At 45.3% G+C, this 16,203-nt stretch overlaps 1 protein-coding gene across 1 annotated transcript; it reads left to right on the forward strand.

Annotated features, from left to right (window-relative positions):
• Positions 1-867: 867 nt before the first annotated feature.
• LOC145742473 (uncharacterized) lies at positions 868-2,043 on the forward strand (the record flags this gene model as incomplete). Its single annotated transcript, XM_082560250.1, has 2 exons — positions 868-936; positions 1,960-2,043. Coding segments are annotated over 2 exons (153 nt in total), but the record flags the coding sequence as incomplete, so codon positions are not given.
• Positions 2,044-16,203: the final 14,160 nt, after the last annotated feature.

A 16,203-nucleotide genomic window follows, 5' to 3' on the forward strand; every position in this document is an offset into this window, starting at 1 on the left:
TCCTCACCATCTTTACCATCCTCTCCATTCTTTTCAACTTCTCCATTCTTACCATCCTCAAAATCCTCATCATCTTTTTCATCCTCATCATCCTCATCATCTTTAACATCCTCACCATTCTCACCATCCTCACCATCCTCACCATCCTCACCATCCTCACCATCCTTACTCTCCTCAACATACTAATCATCTTCACCATCTTCACCATCTTCACTAACCTCACCACCATCACCACTATCACCATCTTCACCATCCCCACAATCCTCACCATCCTCACCATCCTCACCATCCTCACAATCCTCACCATCCTCACCATGTTCATCATCCTCATCATACTCATCATTCTCATTATCCTTATCATCCTCATAATCCTCATCATCCTCAACATTCTCATTATCCTCACCATCCTCATCATCCTCACCAGTATTACCATCTTCACCATCCTCATCATCCTTATCATCCTCATCATTCTTATCATCCTCAACATCCACAACATCCTCATCACCCTCATCATCATCATCATCTTCACCATCCTCACCATCTTCACCATCCTTATCATCCTCACCATTCTCACCATCCTCTCCATCCTCATCATCCTCATCATCCTCATCATCCTCAACATCCACAACATGTTCATCACCTTCATTATCCTCATCATCCTCACCATTCTCACCATCTTCAACATCCTTACCAGCCTCACCATCCTTACCATCCTCACCATCCTCACCATCCTCACCATCTTCACTATCCTCACCATCCAGACCATCCTCACCATCCTCACCATCCAGACCATCCTCACCATCCTCACCATCTTCACAATCCTCACTATCCTTACCATCTTCACCATCCTCACCATTCTCACCATCCTTACCATCCTCACTATCCTTACCATCCTCATCATCCTCATCATCCTCATCATCCTCATCATCCCCATCATCCTCATCCACCTCATCATCTTCACTATCCACACCATCCTCCCTATCGTCTCTATCCTCTCCACCATTTCCATCCTCATTAACCTCATTATCATCAACATCCTCACCATCTTCAACATCCTTACTATAATCACCATCTTCACCATCTTCACCATCCATACCATTCTCACTTTCATCCTCACCATGCTTATCTTCCTCACCAACCTCACCATCCTCAACATCCCCATCATCCTCACCAACCTCACCATCCTCACCATCCTCTCCATCCGCACTATCCCGACCATCCTCATCATCCTCATCATCCTCATTATCCTTATCATCCTCATCATTCTCATCATCTTCATCATCTTCATCATCCTCAACATCCTCACCATTTTCACCATCCTCACCATCCTTACCATCCTCACCATCCTCACCATCCTCACCATCCTCACGATCCTAACATTTCTCACTATTTTCACCGTCCTCCTCACATTCCTCATCTTCCTCACCATCCTCACAATTTCCACCATCCCCATCATCCTTAGCATCCTCACCATCCTCACCCTCCGCACAATTTTCACTATCCTCATCATCCTCAGCATCCTCAGCATCCTCACTATCTTCACCATTTTCACCATTTTCACCATCCTTACCATCTTCACTATCCTCACCATACTCACCATCCCCACCATCCTCACAATCGTCACGATCCTCACCATCTTCACTATCCTTATCATCTACATCATACTCATCATCCACACCATTTTTATCATCCTCATTATCCTCATCATCCTAAATATTATCACCAACTTCACTATCCTTACCATCCTTACCATCCTCACCATCCTCACCATTCTCACCATCCCCACCATCCACTCCATCCTCATCATCCTCACCATCTTTACCATCTTCTCCATTCTTTCCAACTTCTCCATTCTCAGCATCCTCAAAATCCTCATCACCTTTTTCATCCTCATCATCCTCATCATCTTTAACATCCCCATCATCCTCACCAACCTCACCATCCTCACCATCCTCTCCATCCGCTCTATCCCGACCATCCTCATCATCCTCATCATCCTCATTATCCTTATCATCCTCATCATCCTCATCATCTTCATCATCTTCATCATCCTCAACATCCTCACCATTTTCACCATCCTCACCATCCTTACCATCCTCACCATCCTCACCATCCTCACCATCCTCACGATCCTAACATTTCTCACTATTTTCACCGTCCTCCTCACTTTCCTCATCTTCCTCACCATCCTCACCATCCTCACAATTTCCACCATCCCCATCATCCTTAGCATCCTCACCATCCTCACCCTCCGCACAATTTTCACTATCCTCACTATCCTCATCATCCTCAGCATCCTCAGCATCCTCAGCATCCTCACTATCCTCACCATTTTCACCATATTTACCATCCTTACCATCTTCAACATCCTCACCATACTCACCATCCCCACCATCCTCACAAACGTCACGATCCTCACCATCTTCACTATCCTTATCATCTACATCATACTCATCATCCACACCATTTTTATCATCCTCATTATCCTCATCATCCTCAATATTATCACTAACTTCACTATCCTCACCATCCTTACCATCCTCACCATCCTCACCATTCTCACCATCCCCACCATCCACTCCATCCTCATCATCCTCACCATCTTTACCATCTTCTCCATTCTGTCCAACTTCTCTATTCTCACCATCCTCAAAATCCTCATCATCTTTTTCATCCTCATCATCCTCATCATCTTTAACATCCTCACCATTCTCACCATCCTCACCATCCTCACCATCCTCACCATCCTCAATATACTAATCATCTTCACCATCTTCACCATCCTCACTAACCTCACCAATATCACCACTATCACCATCTTCACCATCTTCACCATCCTCACTAACCTCACCACCATCACCATTATCACCATCTTCACCATCCCCACAATCCTCACAATCCTCACCATCCTCACCATGCTCATCATCCTCATCATACTCATCATTCTCATTATCCTTATCATCCTCATAATCCTCATCATCCTCAACATCCTCATTATCCTCACCATCCTCATCATCCTCACCATTATTACCATCTTCACCATCCTCACCATCCTTACCATCCTCACCATTCTTACCATCCTTACCATCCTCACTATCCTTACCATTCTTATCATCCTCATCATCATCACCATCCTCACCATCCTCACCATCCTAACCATCCTCACTATCCTCAGCATCCTCACCATCCTCACCACAATCACCATCTTCACCATTCCTACCATCCTCATCATTCTCACAATCCTCACTATTCTCATCATCCTCAACATCCCCACCATCTTCACCATCCTCACCATCCTCACCATCCTCTCCATTCGCTCTATCCCCTTCATCCTCATCATCCTTATCATCCTTATCATCCTCATCATCCTCATCATCCTCATCATCCTTAACATCCTCACCATCTTCACCATCTTTATCATCCTCACCATCCTCTCTATCTTCATCATCCTTATCATCCTCATCATTCTTATCATCCTCAACATCCACAACATCCTTATCACCCTCATCATCATCATCATCTTTACCATCCTCACCATCTTCAACATCCTTACTAGCTTCACCATCCTTACCATCCTCACCATCCTCATCATACTCACCATCATTACCATCCTCACCATCCTCACCATCCAGACCATCTTCACCATCCTCACCATCCTCACCATTTTCACCATCCAGACCATCCTCACCATCTTCACCATCTTCAAAATCCTCACCATCCTTACCATCCACACCATCCTCAACATTCTCATCATCCTTACCATCCTCACTATTCTCACCATCCTCACCATCCTCATCATCCTCATCATCCTCATCATCCACATCGTCTTCATCATCCTCATCATCCTTACTATCCTCACCATCCTCATCATCTTCTCCATCTTCCCCATCCTCTCTAGCATTTCCATCCTCACTATCCTCATTATCCTCATGATCCTCAACATCTTCATCATCCTCAACATCCTCACCATCTTTACCATCCTCAAAATCCTTATCATCTTTATCATCCTCATCATCTTAATCATCCTCAACATCCTCACCATTCTCACCATCCTCACCATCCACACCATCCTCACCACCCACACCATCCTCATCATCTTCAGCATCCTTACCATCTTCACCACAATCTCCATCTTCACTATCCCCACCATCCTCACCATCCTCACTATCCTCACCATCCTCACTATCCTCACCATCCTCATCATCCTCATCATACTCATCATTCTCATCATACTCATCATTCTCGTCATCCTAATCATCCTCATAATCCTCATCATCCTCAACATCCTCATCATCCTCACCATCCTCATCATCCTCACCATTATCACCAACTTCACCATCCTCACCATCCTTACCACCCTTACCATTCTCACAATTCTCACCATCCTCACCATCCTCACTATCCTTAACATCCCCATCATCCTTATCGTCCTCATCATCCTTATCATTCTCATCATCCTCATCATCCTTATTATCTTCATCATCCTCACCATCCTCACCATCTTTATCATCCTCATTATTCTGATCTTCCTTAACATCCTCATCATCCTCACCATCCTCAACATGATCACCATCTTCACCATCCTCACCATCCTTAACATCCTCACCATCCTCACTATTTTCACCATCCTTACCATCCTCACTATCCTTACCATCCTCATCATCCTCATCATCCTCATCATCCTCATCATCCTCATCATCCTCATTATCCTCATCATCCTCATTATCCTCATCATTCTCATCATCCTCATCTTCTTCATCATCCTTATCCACCTCATCATTTTCACTATCCTAACCATCCTCACTATCCTTATCATCCTCATTTTCCTTATTATCCTCATCATCCTCAACATCCTCACCATCTTCACCATCCTCAACATCCTTATTATCCCCACCATCCCACCATCTCCACCATCCACATCATTCTGACTTTCATTCCCACCATCCTTATCTTTCTCACCAGCCTCACCATCCACGACATCCCCACCATCTTCACCATCCTTACTATCCTCTCCATCCGCTCTATCCCCTTCATACTCATCATCCTTATCATTCTCATCATCCTTATCATCCTCATCATCCCCAACATCCTCACCATCTTCACCATCCTTATCATCCTCACCATTCTCACCATCCTCTCTATCCTCATCATCCTTATCATCCTCAACATCCACAACATGTTCATCACCTTCATCATCCTCATCATCCTCACCATCGTCACCATCTTCAACATCCTTACCAGCTTCACCATCCTTACCATCCTCACCATCCTCACTATCCTCAACATCCTCACCTTCTTCACTATCCTCACCATCCAGACCATCCTCACCATCCTCACCATCCTCACCATCCTCACCATCCTCACCATCCTCACCATCCAGACCATCCTCACCATCCTCGCCATCTTCACAATCCTCACCATCCTTACCATCTTCACCATCCTCACCATTCTCACTATCCTTACCATCCTCACTATCCTTACCATCCTCATCATCCTCATCATCTTCATCATCCTCATCATCCTCATCATCCTCATCATCCTCATCATTCTCATCCACCTCATCATCTTCACTATCCTCACCATCCTCCCTATCCTCTCTATCCTCTCCACCATTTCCATCCTCATTATCCTCATTATCATCAACATCCTCACCATCTTCAACATCCTTACTATAATCACCATCCTCACCATCTTCACCATCCACACCATTCTCACTTTCATCCTCACCATGCTTATCTTCCTCACCAACCACACCATCCTCAACATCCCCATCATCCTCACCAACCTCACCATACTCACCATCCTTACCATCTTCACCATCCTCACCATTCTCCCCATCCTTACCATCCTGACTATCCTTACCATCCTCATCATCCTCATCATCATCACCATCCTCATCATCCTCACCATCCTCAACATCCTAACCATCCTCACTATCCTCAGCATCCTCACCATCCTCACCACAATCACCATCTTCACCATTCCTACCATCCTCACCATTCTCACAATCCTCACTATTCTCATCATCCTCAACATCCCCACCATCTACACCATTCTCACCATCCTCACCATCCTCTCCATTCGCTCTATCCCTTTCATCCTCATTATCCTTATCATCCTCATCATCCTCATCATCCTCATCATACTCATCATCCTCAACATCCTCACCATCTTCACCATCCTTATCATCCTCACCATCCTCTCTATCCTCATCATCCTCATCATCCTCATCATTCTTATCATCCTCAACATCCACAACATCCTCATCACACTCATCATCATCATCATCCTCACCATCCTCACCATCTTCAACATCCTTACTAGCTTCACCATCCTTAACATCCTCACCATCCTCATCATCCTCACCATCATTACCATTCTAACCATCCTCACCATTCAGACCATCCTCACCATCCTCACCATCCTCACCATCCTCACCATTCTCACCATCCAGACCATCCTCACCATCTTCACCATCTTCAAAATCCTCACCATCCTTACCATCCACACCATCCTCAACATTCTCATCATCCTTACCATCCTCACTATTCTCACCATCCTCACCATCCTCATCATCCTCATCATCCTCATCATCCACATCGTTTTCATCATCCTCATCATCCTCACTATCCTCACCATCCTCACCATCCTCTCCATCTTCTCCATCCTCTCTAGCATTTCCATCCTCATTATCCTCATTATCCTTATGATCCTCATCATCTTCATCATCCTCAACATCCTCACCATCTTTACCATCCTCAAAATCCTTATCATCTTTATCATCCTCATCATCCTCATCATCCTCAACATCCTCACCATTCTCACCATCCTCACCATCCACACCATCCTCACCATCCACACCATCCTTACCATCTTCAGCATCCTCACCATCTTCACCACAATCACCATCTTCACCATCCCCACCATCCTCACCATCCTCACTATCCTCACCATCCTCACTATTCTCACTATCCTCACTATCCTCATCATCCTCATCATACTCATCATCCTCATCATACTCATCATACTCGTCATCCTAATCATCCTCATAATCCTCATCATCCTCAACATCCTCATCATCCTCACCATCCTCATCATCCTCATCATTATCACCAACTTCACCATCCTCACCATCCTTACCACCCTCCCCATTCTCACCATTCTCACCATCCTCACCATCCTTACTATCCTTAACATCCCCATCATCCTTATCATCTTCATCATCCTTATCATTCTCATCATCCTCATCATCCTTATTATCTTCATCATCCTCACCATCCTCACCATCCTTTCCATCCTCTCCAGCCTTTCCATTCTTACTATCCTCATCATCCTCATCATCCTCACCATCCTCACCATCTTCACCATCCTCACCATCCTTACCATCCTCACCATTCTCATCATCCTCACCATCCTCATCATCCTCACCATCCTCACCATCCTTATCTTCCTCACCAACCTAACCATCCTCACTATCCACACCATCCTCATCATCCTCACCATCCTCAACATTATCACCATTATCACCATCTTAACCATCTTCACCATCTTCATCATCCTAACCATCTGTACCATCCTCACCATCTTCACCATTCCCACCATCTTCACCATCCTCAACATTCTCACCATCTTCACCATTCTCACCATCCTCACCATCCTCACCATCCTCACCATCTTCACCATCCTCATCATCTTCATCATACTCATCATCCTCACCATCTTTATCATCCTCAATATTCTCATCATCCTCAACATCCTCATCATCCTCACCATCCTCACCATGATCACCATCTTCACCATCCTCACCATTCTTAACATCCTCACCATCCTCACTATTCTCACCATCCTTAACATCCTCACTATCCTTACCATCCTCATCATCCTCATCATCCTCATCATCCTCATTATCCTCATCATCCTCATTATCCTCATCATCCTCATCATCCTCATCATCCTTATCCACCTCATCATCTTCACTATCCTAACCATCCTCACTATCCTTTCAATCTTCTCCATCCTCTCCAGCTTTTCCATCCTTACTATCCTTATCATCCTCATTATCCTTATTATCCTCATCATCTTCAACATCCTCACCATCTTCACCATCCTCAACATCCTTATTATCCTCACCATCCCACCATCTTCACCATCCACACCATTCTGACTTTCATTCCCACCATCCTTATCTTTCTCACCAACCTCACCATCCCCAACATCCCCACCAACTTCACCATCCTTACTATCCTCTCCATCCGCTCTATCCCCTTCATACTCATCATCCTCATCATCCTCATCATCCTTATCATCCTCATCATCCCCAACATCCTCACCATCTTCACCATTCTTATCATCCTCACCATTTTCACCATCCTCTTCATCCTCATCATCCTCATCATCCTCAACATCCACAACATGTTCATCACCTTCGTCATCCTCATCATCCTCAGCATACTCACCATCTTCAACATCCTTACCAGCCTCACCATCCTTACCATCCTCACCATCCTCACCATGCTCACCATCCTCACCATCTTCACTATCCTCACCATCCAGACCATCCTCACCATCCTCACCATCCTCACCATCCAGACCATCCTCACCATCCTCACCATTTTCACAATCCTCACTATCCTTACCATCTTCACCATCCTCACCATTCTCACCATCCTTACCATCCTCACTATCCTTACCATCCCCATCATCCTCATCATCCTCATCATCCTCATCATCCTCATCATCCTCATCTACCTCATCATCTTCACTATCCACACCATCCTCCCTATCGTCTCTATCCTCTCCACCATTTCCATCCTCATTATCCTCCTTATCATCAACATCCTCACCATCTTCAACATCCTTACTATAATCATCATCTTCACCATCCATACCATTCTCACTTTCATCCTCACCATGCTTCTCTTCCTCACCAACCTCACCATCCTCAACATCCCCATCATTCTCACCAACCTCAACATCCTTACCATCCTCACCATCTTTACCATCCTCACCATCCTCACCATCCTCACGATCCTAACATTTCGCACTATTTTCACCGTCCTCCTCACCTTCCTCATCTTCCTCACCATCCTCACCATCCTCACAATTTTCACCATCCTCATCATCCTCATTATCCTCACCATCCTCATCATCCTCACCATTATTACCATCTTCACCATCCTCACCATCCTTACCATCCTCACCATTCTCACCATCCTCACCATCCTCACTATCCTTACCATCCTCATCATCCTTATCATCCTCATCATCCTTATCATTCTTATCATCCTCATCATCCTCATCATCTTCATCATCCTCACCATCCTCACCATGCTCTCCATCCTCTCCAGCCTTTCCATCCTCACTATCCTCATCGTCATCATCATCCTCATCATCCTCAACATCCTCACCATCTTCACCATCCTTACCATCCTTACTATCCTCACCATCCTCACCATCCTCACCATACTCACCATCCTCACCATCCTCACCATCCTCACCATCCTCATCTTCCTTACCAAACTCACCATCCTCACAATCCTCACCATCCTCATTATCCTCACCATCCTCACCATTATCACCATCTTCACCATCCTAACCATCCGTACCATCTTCACCATATTCACCATTCCCACCATCCTCATCATCCTCAGCATCCTCACCATCCTCAACATTCTCACCATCCTCACCGTCTTTATCATCCTCATCATCTTCATCATACTCATCATCCTCACATTCTTTATCATCCTCATTATCCTTATCATCCTCAACATCCTCATCATCCTCACCATCCACACCACTATCACCATCTTCACCATCCTCACCATCCTTAGCATCTTCACAATCCTCACCATTCTCACCATCCTTACCATCCTAACTATCCTTACCATCTTCATCATCCTCATCATCCTCATCATCTTCATCATCCACATCATACTCATCCACCTCATCATCCTCACTATCCTCACCATCCTCACCATCCTCTCCATCCTCTCCATCTTCTTCAGCCTCTCCATCTTCTTTATCCTCATCATCCTCATTATCCTCATCATCCTCATCATCCTCAACATCCTCACCATCTTCACCATCCTCAACATTCTTTCTATCCTATCCATCCCACCATCCTCACCATTTACACTATTCTCACTTTAATCCTCACCATCCTTATCTTCCTTACCAACCTCACCATCCTCAACATTCCCACCATCTTCAACATCCTCACCATCCTCTCCATCCGCTCTATCCCCTTCAACCTTGTCATCCTCATTTTCCTCATCATCCTCATCATCCTCATCATCCTCAACATCCTCACCATCTGCACCATTCTTATCAACCTCACCATACTCTCCATCCTCAACATCCACAACATCCTCATCACCCTCATCATCATCCTCATCATCCTCACCATGCTCAGCATCTTCAACATCCTTACCAGCCTCACCATCCTTACCATCCTCATCATCCTCACCATCCTCAACATCCTCACCATCTTCACAATCCAGTCCATCCTCACCATTCTCACCGTCCTTACCATCCTCACCATCCTCACCATCCAGACCATCCTCACCATCCTTACCATCTTCACAATCCTCACCATCCTTACCATCCTCAACATCCTCACCATCTTTACCATCCTTAACATCCTTACTATCCTCACTATCCTTACCATCCTAAACATCCTCATCATCCTCACCATCTTCACCATTCCCACCATCTTAACCATCCTCAACATTCTCACCATCTTCACCATTCTCACCATCCTCACCATCCTCACCATCCTCACCATCCTCACCACCTTCACCATCCTCATCATCTTCAGCATACTCATCATCCTCACTATCTTTATCATCCTCAATATTCTCATCATCCTCAACATCCTCATCATCCTCACCATCCTCACCATGATCACCATCTTCACCATCCTCACCATCCTTAACATCCTCACCATTCTCACTATTCTCACCATCCTTACCATCCTCACTATCCTTACCATCCTCATCATCCTCATCATCCTCATCATCCTCATTATCCTCATCATCCTCATTATCCTCATCATCCTCATCATCCTCATCATCCTCATCATCCACATCATCCTTATCCACCTCATCATTCTCACTATCCTAACCATCCTCACTATCCTTTCCATCTTCTCCATCCTCACCAGCGTTTCCATCCTTACTATCCTTATCATCCTCATTATCCTTATTATCCTCATCATCCTCAACATCCTCACCATCTTCACCATCCTCAACATCCTTATTATCCTCACCATCCCACCATCTTTACCATCCACACCATTCTGACTTTCATTCCCACCATCCTTATCTTTCTCACCAACCTCACCATCCCCAACATCCCCACCAACTTCACCATCCTTACTATCCTCTCCATCCGCTCTATCCCCTTCATACTCATCATCCTCATCATCCTCATCATCCTTATCATCCTCATCATCCCCAACATCCTCACCATCTTCACCATTCTTATCATCCTCACCATTTTCACCATCCTCTTCATCCTCATCATCCTCATCATCCTCAACATCCACAACATGTTCATCACCTTCGTCATCCTCATCATCCTCAGCATACTCACCATCTTCAACATCCTTACCAGCCTCACCATCCTTACCATCCTCACCATCCTCACCATGCTCACCATCCTCACCATCTTCACTATCCTCACCATCCAGACCATCCTCACCATCCTCACCATCCTCACCATCCAGACCATCCTCACCATCCTCACCATTTTCACAATCCTCACTATCCTTACCATCTTCACCATCCTCACCATTCTCACCATCCTTACCATCCTCACTATCCTTACCATCCCCATCATCCTCATCATCCTCATCATCCTCATCATCCTCATCATCCTCATCTACCTCATCATCTTCACTATCCACACCATCCTCCCTATCGTCTCTATCCTCTCCACCATTTCCATCCTCATTATCCTCCTTATCATCAACATCCTCACCATCTTCAACATCCTTACTATAATCATCATCTTCACCATCCATACCATTCTCACTTTCATCCTCACCATGCTTCTCTTCCTCACCAACCTCACCATCCTCAACATCCCCATCATTCTCACCAACCTCAACATCCTTACCATCCTCACCATCTTTACCATCCTCACCATCCTCACCATCCTCACGATCCTAACATTTCGCACTATTTTCACCGTCCTCCTCACCTTCCTCATCTTCCTCACCATCCTCACCATCCTCACAATTTTCACCATCCTCATCATCCTCATTATCCTCACCATCCTCATCATCCTCACCATTATTACCATCTTCACCATCCTCACCATCCTTACCATCCTCACCATTCTCACCATCCTCACCATCCTCACTATCCTTACCATCCTCATCATCCTTATCATCCTCATCATCCTTATCATTCTTATCATCCTCATCATCCTCATCATCTTCATCATCCTCACCATCCTCACCATGCTCTCCATCCTCTCCAGCCTTTCCATCCTCACTATCCTCATCGTCATCATCATCCTCATCATCCTCAACATCCTCACCATCTTCACCATCCTTACCATCCTTACTATCCTCACCATCCTCACCATCCTCACCATACTCACCATCCTCACCATCCTCACCATCCTCACCATCCTCATCTTCCTTACCAAACTCACCATCCTCACAATCCTCACCATCCTCATTATCCTCACCATCCTCACCATTATCACCATCTTCACCATCCTAACCATCCGTACCATCTTCACCATATTCACCATTCCCACCATCCTCATCATCCTCAGCATCCTCACCATCCTCAACATTCTCACCATCCTCACCGTCTTTATCATCCTCATCATCTTCATCATACTCATCATCCTCACATTCTTTATCATCCTCATTATCCTTATCATCCTCAACATCCTCATCATCCTCACCATCCACACCACTATCACCATCTTCACCATCCTCACCATCCTTAGCATCTTCACAATCCTCACCATTCTCACCATCCTTACCATCCTAACTATCCTTACCATCTTCATCATCCTCATCATCCTCATCATCTTCATCATCCACATCATACTCATCCACCTCATCATCCTCACTATCCTCACCATCCTCACCATCCTCTCCATCCTCTCCATCTTCTTCAGCCTCTCCATCTTCTTTATCCTCATCATCCTCATTATCCTCATCATCCTCATCATCCTCAACATCCTCACCATCTTCACCATCCTCAACATTCTTTCTATCCTATCCATCCCACCATCCTCACCATTTACACTATTCTCACTTTAATCCTCACCATCCTTATCTTCCTTACCAACCTCACCATCCTCAACATTCCCACCATCTTCAACATCCTCACCATCCTCTCCATCCGCTCTATCCCCTTCAACCTTGTCATCCTCATTTTCCTCATCATCCTCATCATCCTCATCATCCTCAACATCCTCACCATCTGCACCATTCTTATCAACCTCACCATACTCTCCATCCTCAACATCCACAACATCCTCATCACCCTCATCATCATCCTCATCATCCTCACCATGCTCAGCATCTTCAACATCCTTACCAGCCTCACCATCCTTACCATCCTCATCATCCTCACCATCCTCAACATCCTCACCATCTTCACAATCCAGTCCATCCTCACCATTCTCACCGTCCTTACCATCCTCACCATCCTCACCATCCAGACCATCCTCACCATCCTTACCATCTTCACAATCCTCACCATCCTTACCATCCTCAACATCCTCACCATCTTTACCATCCTTAACATCCTTACTATCCTCACTATCCTTACCATCCTAAACATCCTCATCATCCTCACCATCTTCACCATTCCCACCATCTTAACCATCCTCAACATTCTCACCATCTTCACCATTCTCACCATCCTCACCATCCTCACCATCCTCACCATCCTCACCACCTTCACCATCCTCATCATCTTCAGCATACTCATCATCCTCACTATCTTTATCATCCTCAATATTCTCATCATCCTCAACATCCTCATCATCCTCACCATCCTCACCATGATCACCATCTTCACCATCCTCACCATCCTTAACATCCTCACCATTCTCACTATTCTCACCATCCTTACCATCCTCACTATCCTTACCATCCTCATCATCCTCATCATCCTCATCATCCTCATTATCCTCATCATCCTCATTATCCTCATCATCCTCATCATCCTCATCATCCTCATCATCCACATCATCCTTATCCACCTCATCATTCTCACTATCCTAACCATCCTCACTATCCTTTCCATCTTCTCCATCCTCACCAGCGTTTCCATCCTTACTATCCTTATCATCCTCATTATCCTTATTATCCTCATCATCCTCAACATCCTCACCATCTTCACCATCCTCAACATCCTTATTATCCTCACCATCCCACCATCTTTACCATCCACACCATTCTGACTTTCATTCCCACCATCCTTATCTTTCTCACCAACCTCACCATCCCCAACATCCCCACCAACTTCACCATCCTTACTATCCTCTCCATCCGCTCTATCCCCTTCATACTCATCATCCTCATCATCCTCATCATCCTTATCATCCTCATCATCCCCAACATCCTCACCATCTTCACCATCCTTATCATCCTCACCATTCTCACCATCCTCTTCATCCTCATCATCCTCATCATTCTCAACATCCACAACATGCTCATCACCTTCATCATCCTCATCATCCTCAGCATACTCACCATCTTCAACATCCTTACCAGCCTCACCATCCTTACCATCCTCACCATCCTCACCATCCTCACCATCCCCACCATCTTCACTATCCTCACCATTCAGACCATCCTCACCATCCTCACCATCCTCACCATCCTCACCATCCAGACCATCCTCACCATCCTCACCATCTTCACAATCCTCACTATCCTTACCATCTTCACCATCCTCACCATTCTCACCATCCTTACCATCCTCACTATCCTTACCATTCTCATCATCCTCATCATCCTCATCATCCTCATCATCCTCATCATCCACATCATCCTCATCCACCTCATCATCTTCACTATCCACACCATCCTCCCTATCGTCTCTATCCTCTCCACCATTTCCATTCTCTTTATCCTCCTTATCATCAACATCCTCACCATCTTCAACATCCTTACTATAATCACCATCTTCACCATCCATACCATTCTCACTTTCATCCTCACCATGCTTCTCTTCCTCACCAACCTCACCATCCTCAACATCCCCATCATCCTCACCAACCTCACCATCTTCACCATCCTCTCCATCCGCTCTATCCCGTCCATCCTCATCATCCTCATCATCCTCATCATCCTCATCATCCTCATTATCCTTATCATCCTCATCATCCTCATCATCTTCATCATCTTCATCATCCTCAACATCCTCACCATCTTCACCATCCTCACCATCCTTACCATCCTCACCATCCTTACCATCCTCACCATCCTCACCATCCTCACGATCCTAACATTTCGCACTATTTTCACCGTCCTCCTCACCTTTCTCATCTTCCTCACCATCCTCACCATCCTCACAATTTTCACCATCTTTATCATCCTCAGTATCCTTAACATCCTCACCCTCCCCACAATTTTCACCATCCTCATCATCCTCAGCATCCTCAGCATCCTCACCATCTTCACCATTTTCACCATTTTCACCATCCTTACCATCTTCACCATCCTCACCATACTCACCATTTCCACCATCCTCACAATCCTCACGATCCTCACCATCCTCACCATCCTTATCATCCACATCATACTCATCATCCACACCATTTTTATCATCCTCATTATCCTCATCATCCTCAACATCCTCATTATCCTCACCATCCTCAATATTATTACCAACTTCACTATCCTCACCATCCTTACCATCCTCACCATCCTCACCATTCTCACCATCCCCACCATCCTCTCCATCCTCATCATCCTCACCATTTTTACCATCCTCTCCATTCTCTCCAACTTCTTCATTCTCACCATCCTCAAAATCCTCATCATTTTTTTCATCCTCATCATCCTCATCATCTTTAACATCCTCACCATTCTCACCATCCTCACCATCCTCACCATCCTCACCATCCTCAACATACTAATCATCCTCACCATCTTCACCATCCTCACTAACCTCACCACCATCACCACTATCACCATCTTCACCATCCCCACAATCCTCACCA

The sequence above is a fragment of the Corella eumyota genome, chromosome 2, assembly GCF_963082875.1.
Source record: "Corella eumyota chromosome 2, kaCorEumy4.1, whole genome shotgun sequence".
Taxonomy (NCBI): Eukaryota; Metazoa; Chordata; class Ascidiacea; order Phlebobranchia; family Corellidae; genus Corella; species Corella eumyota.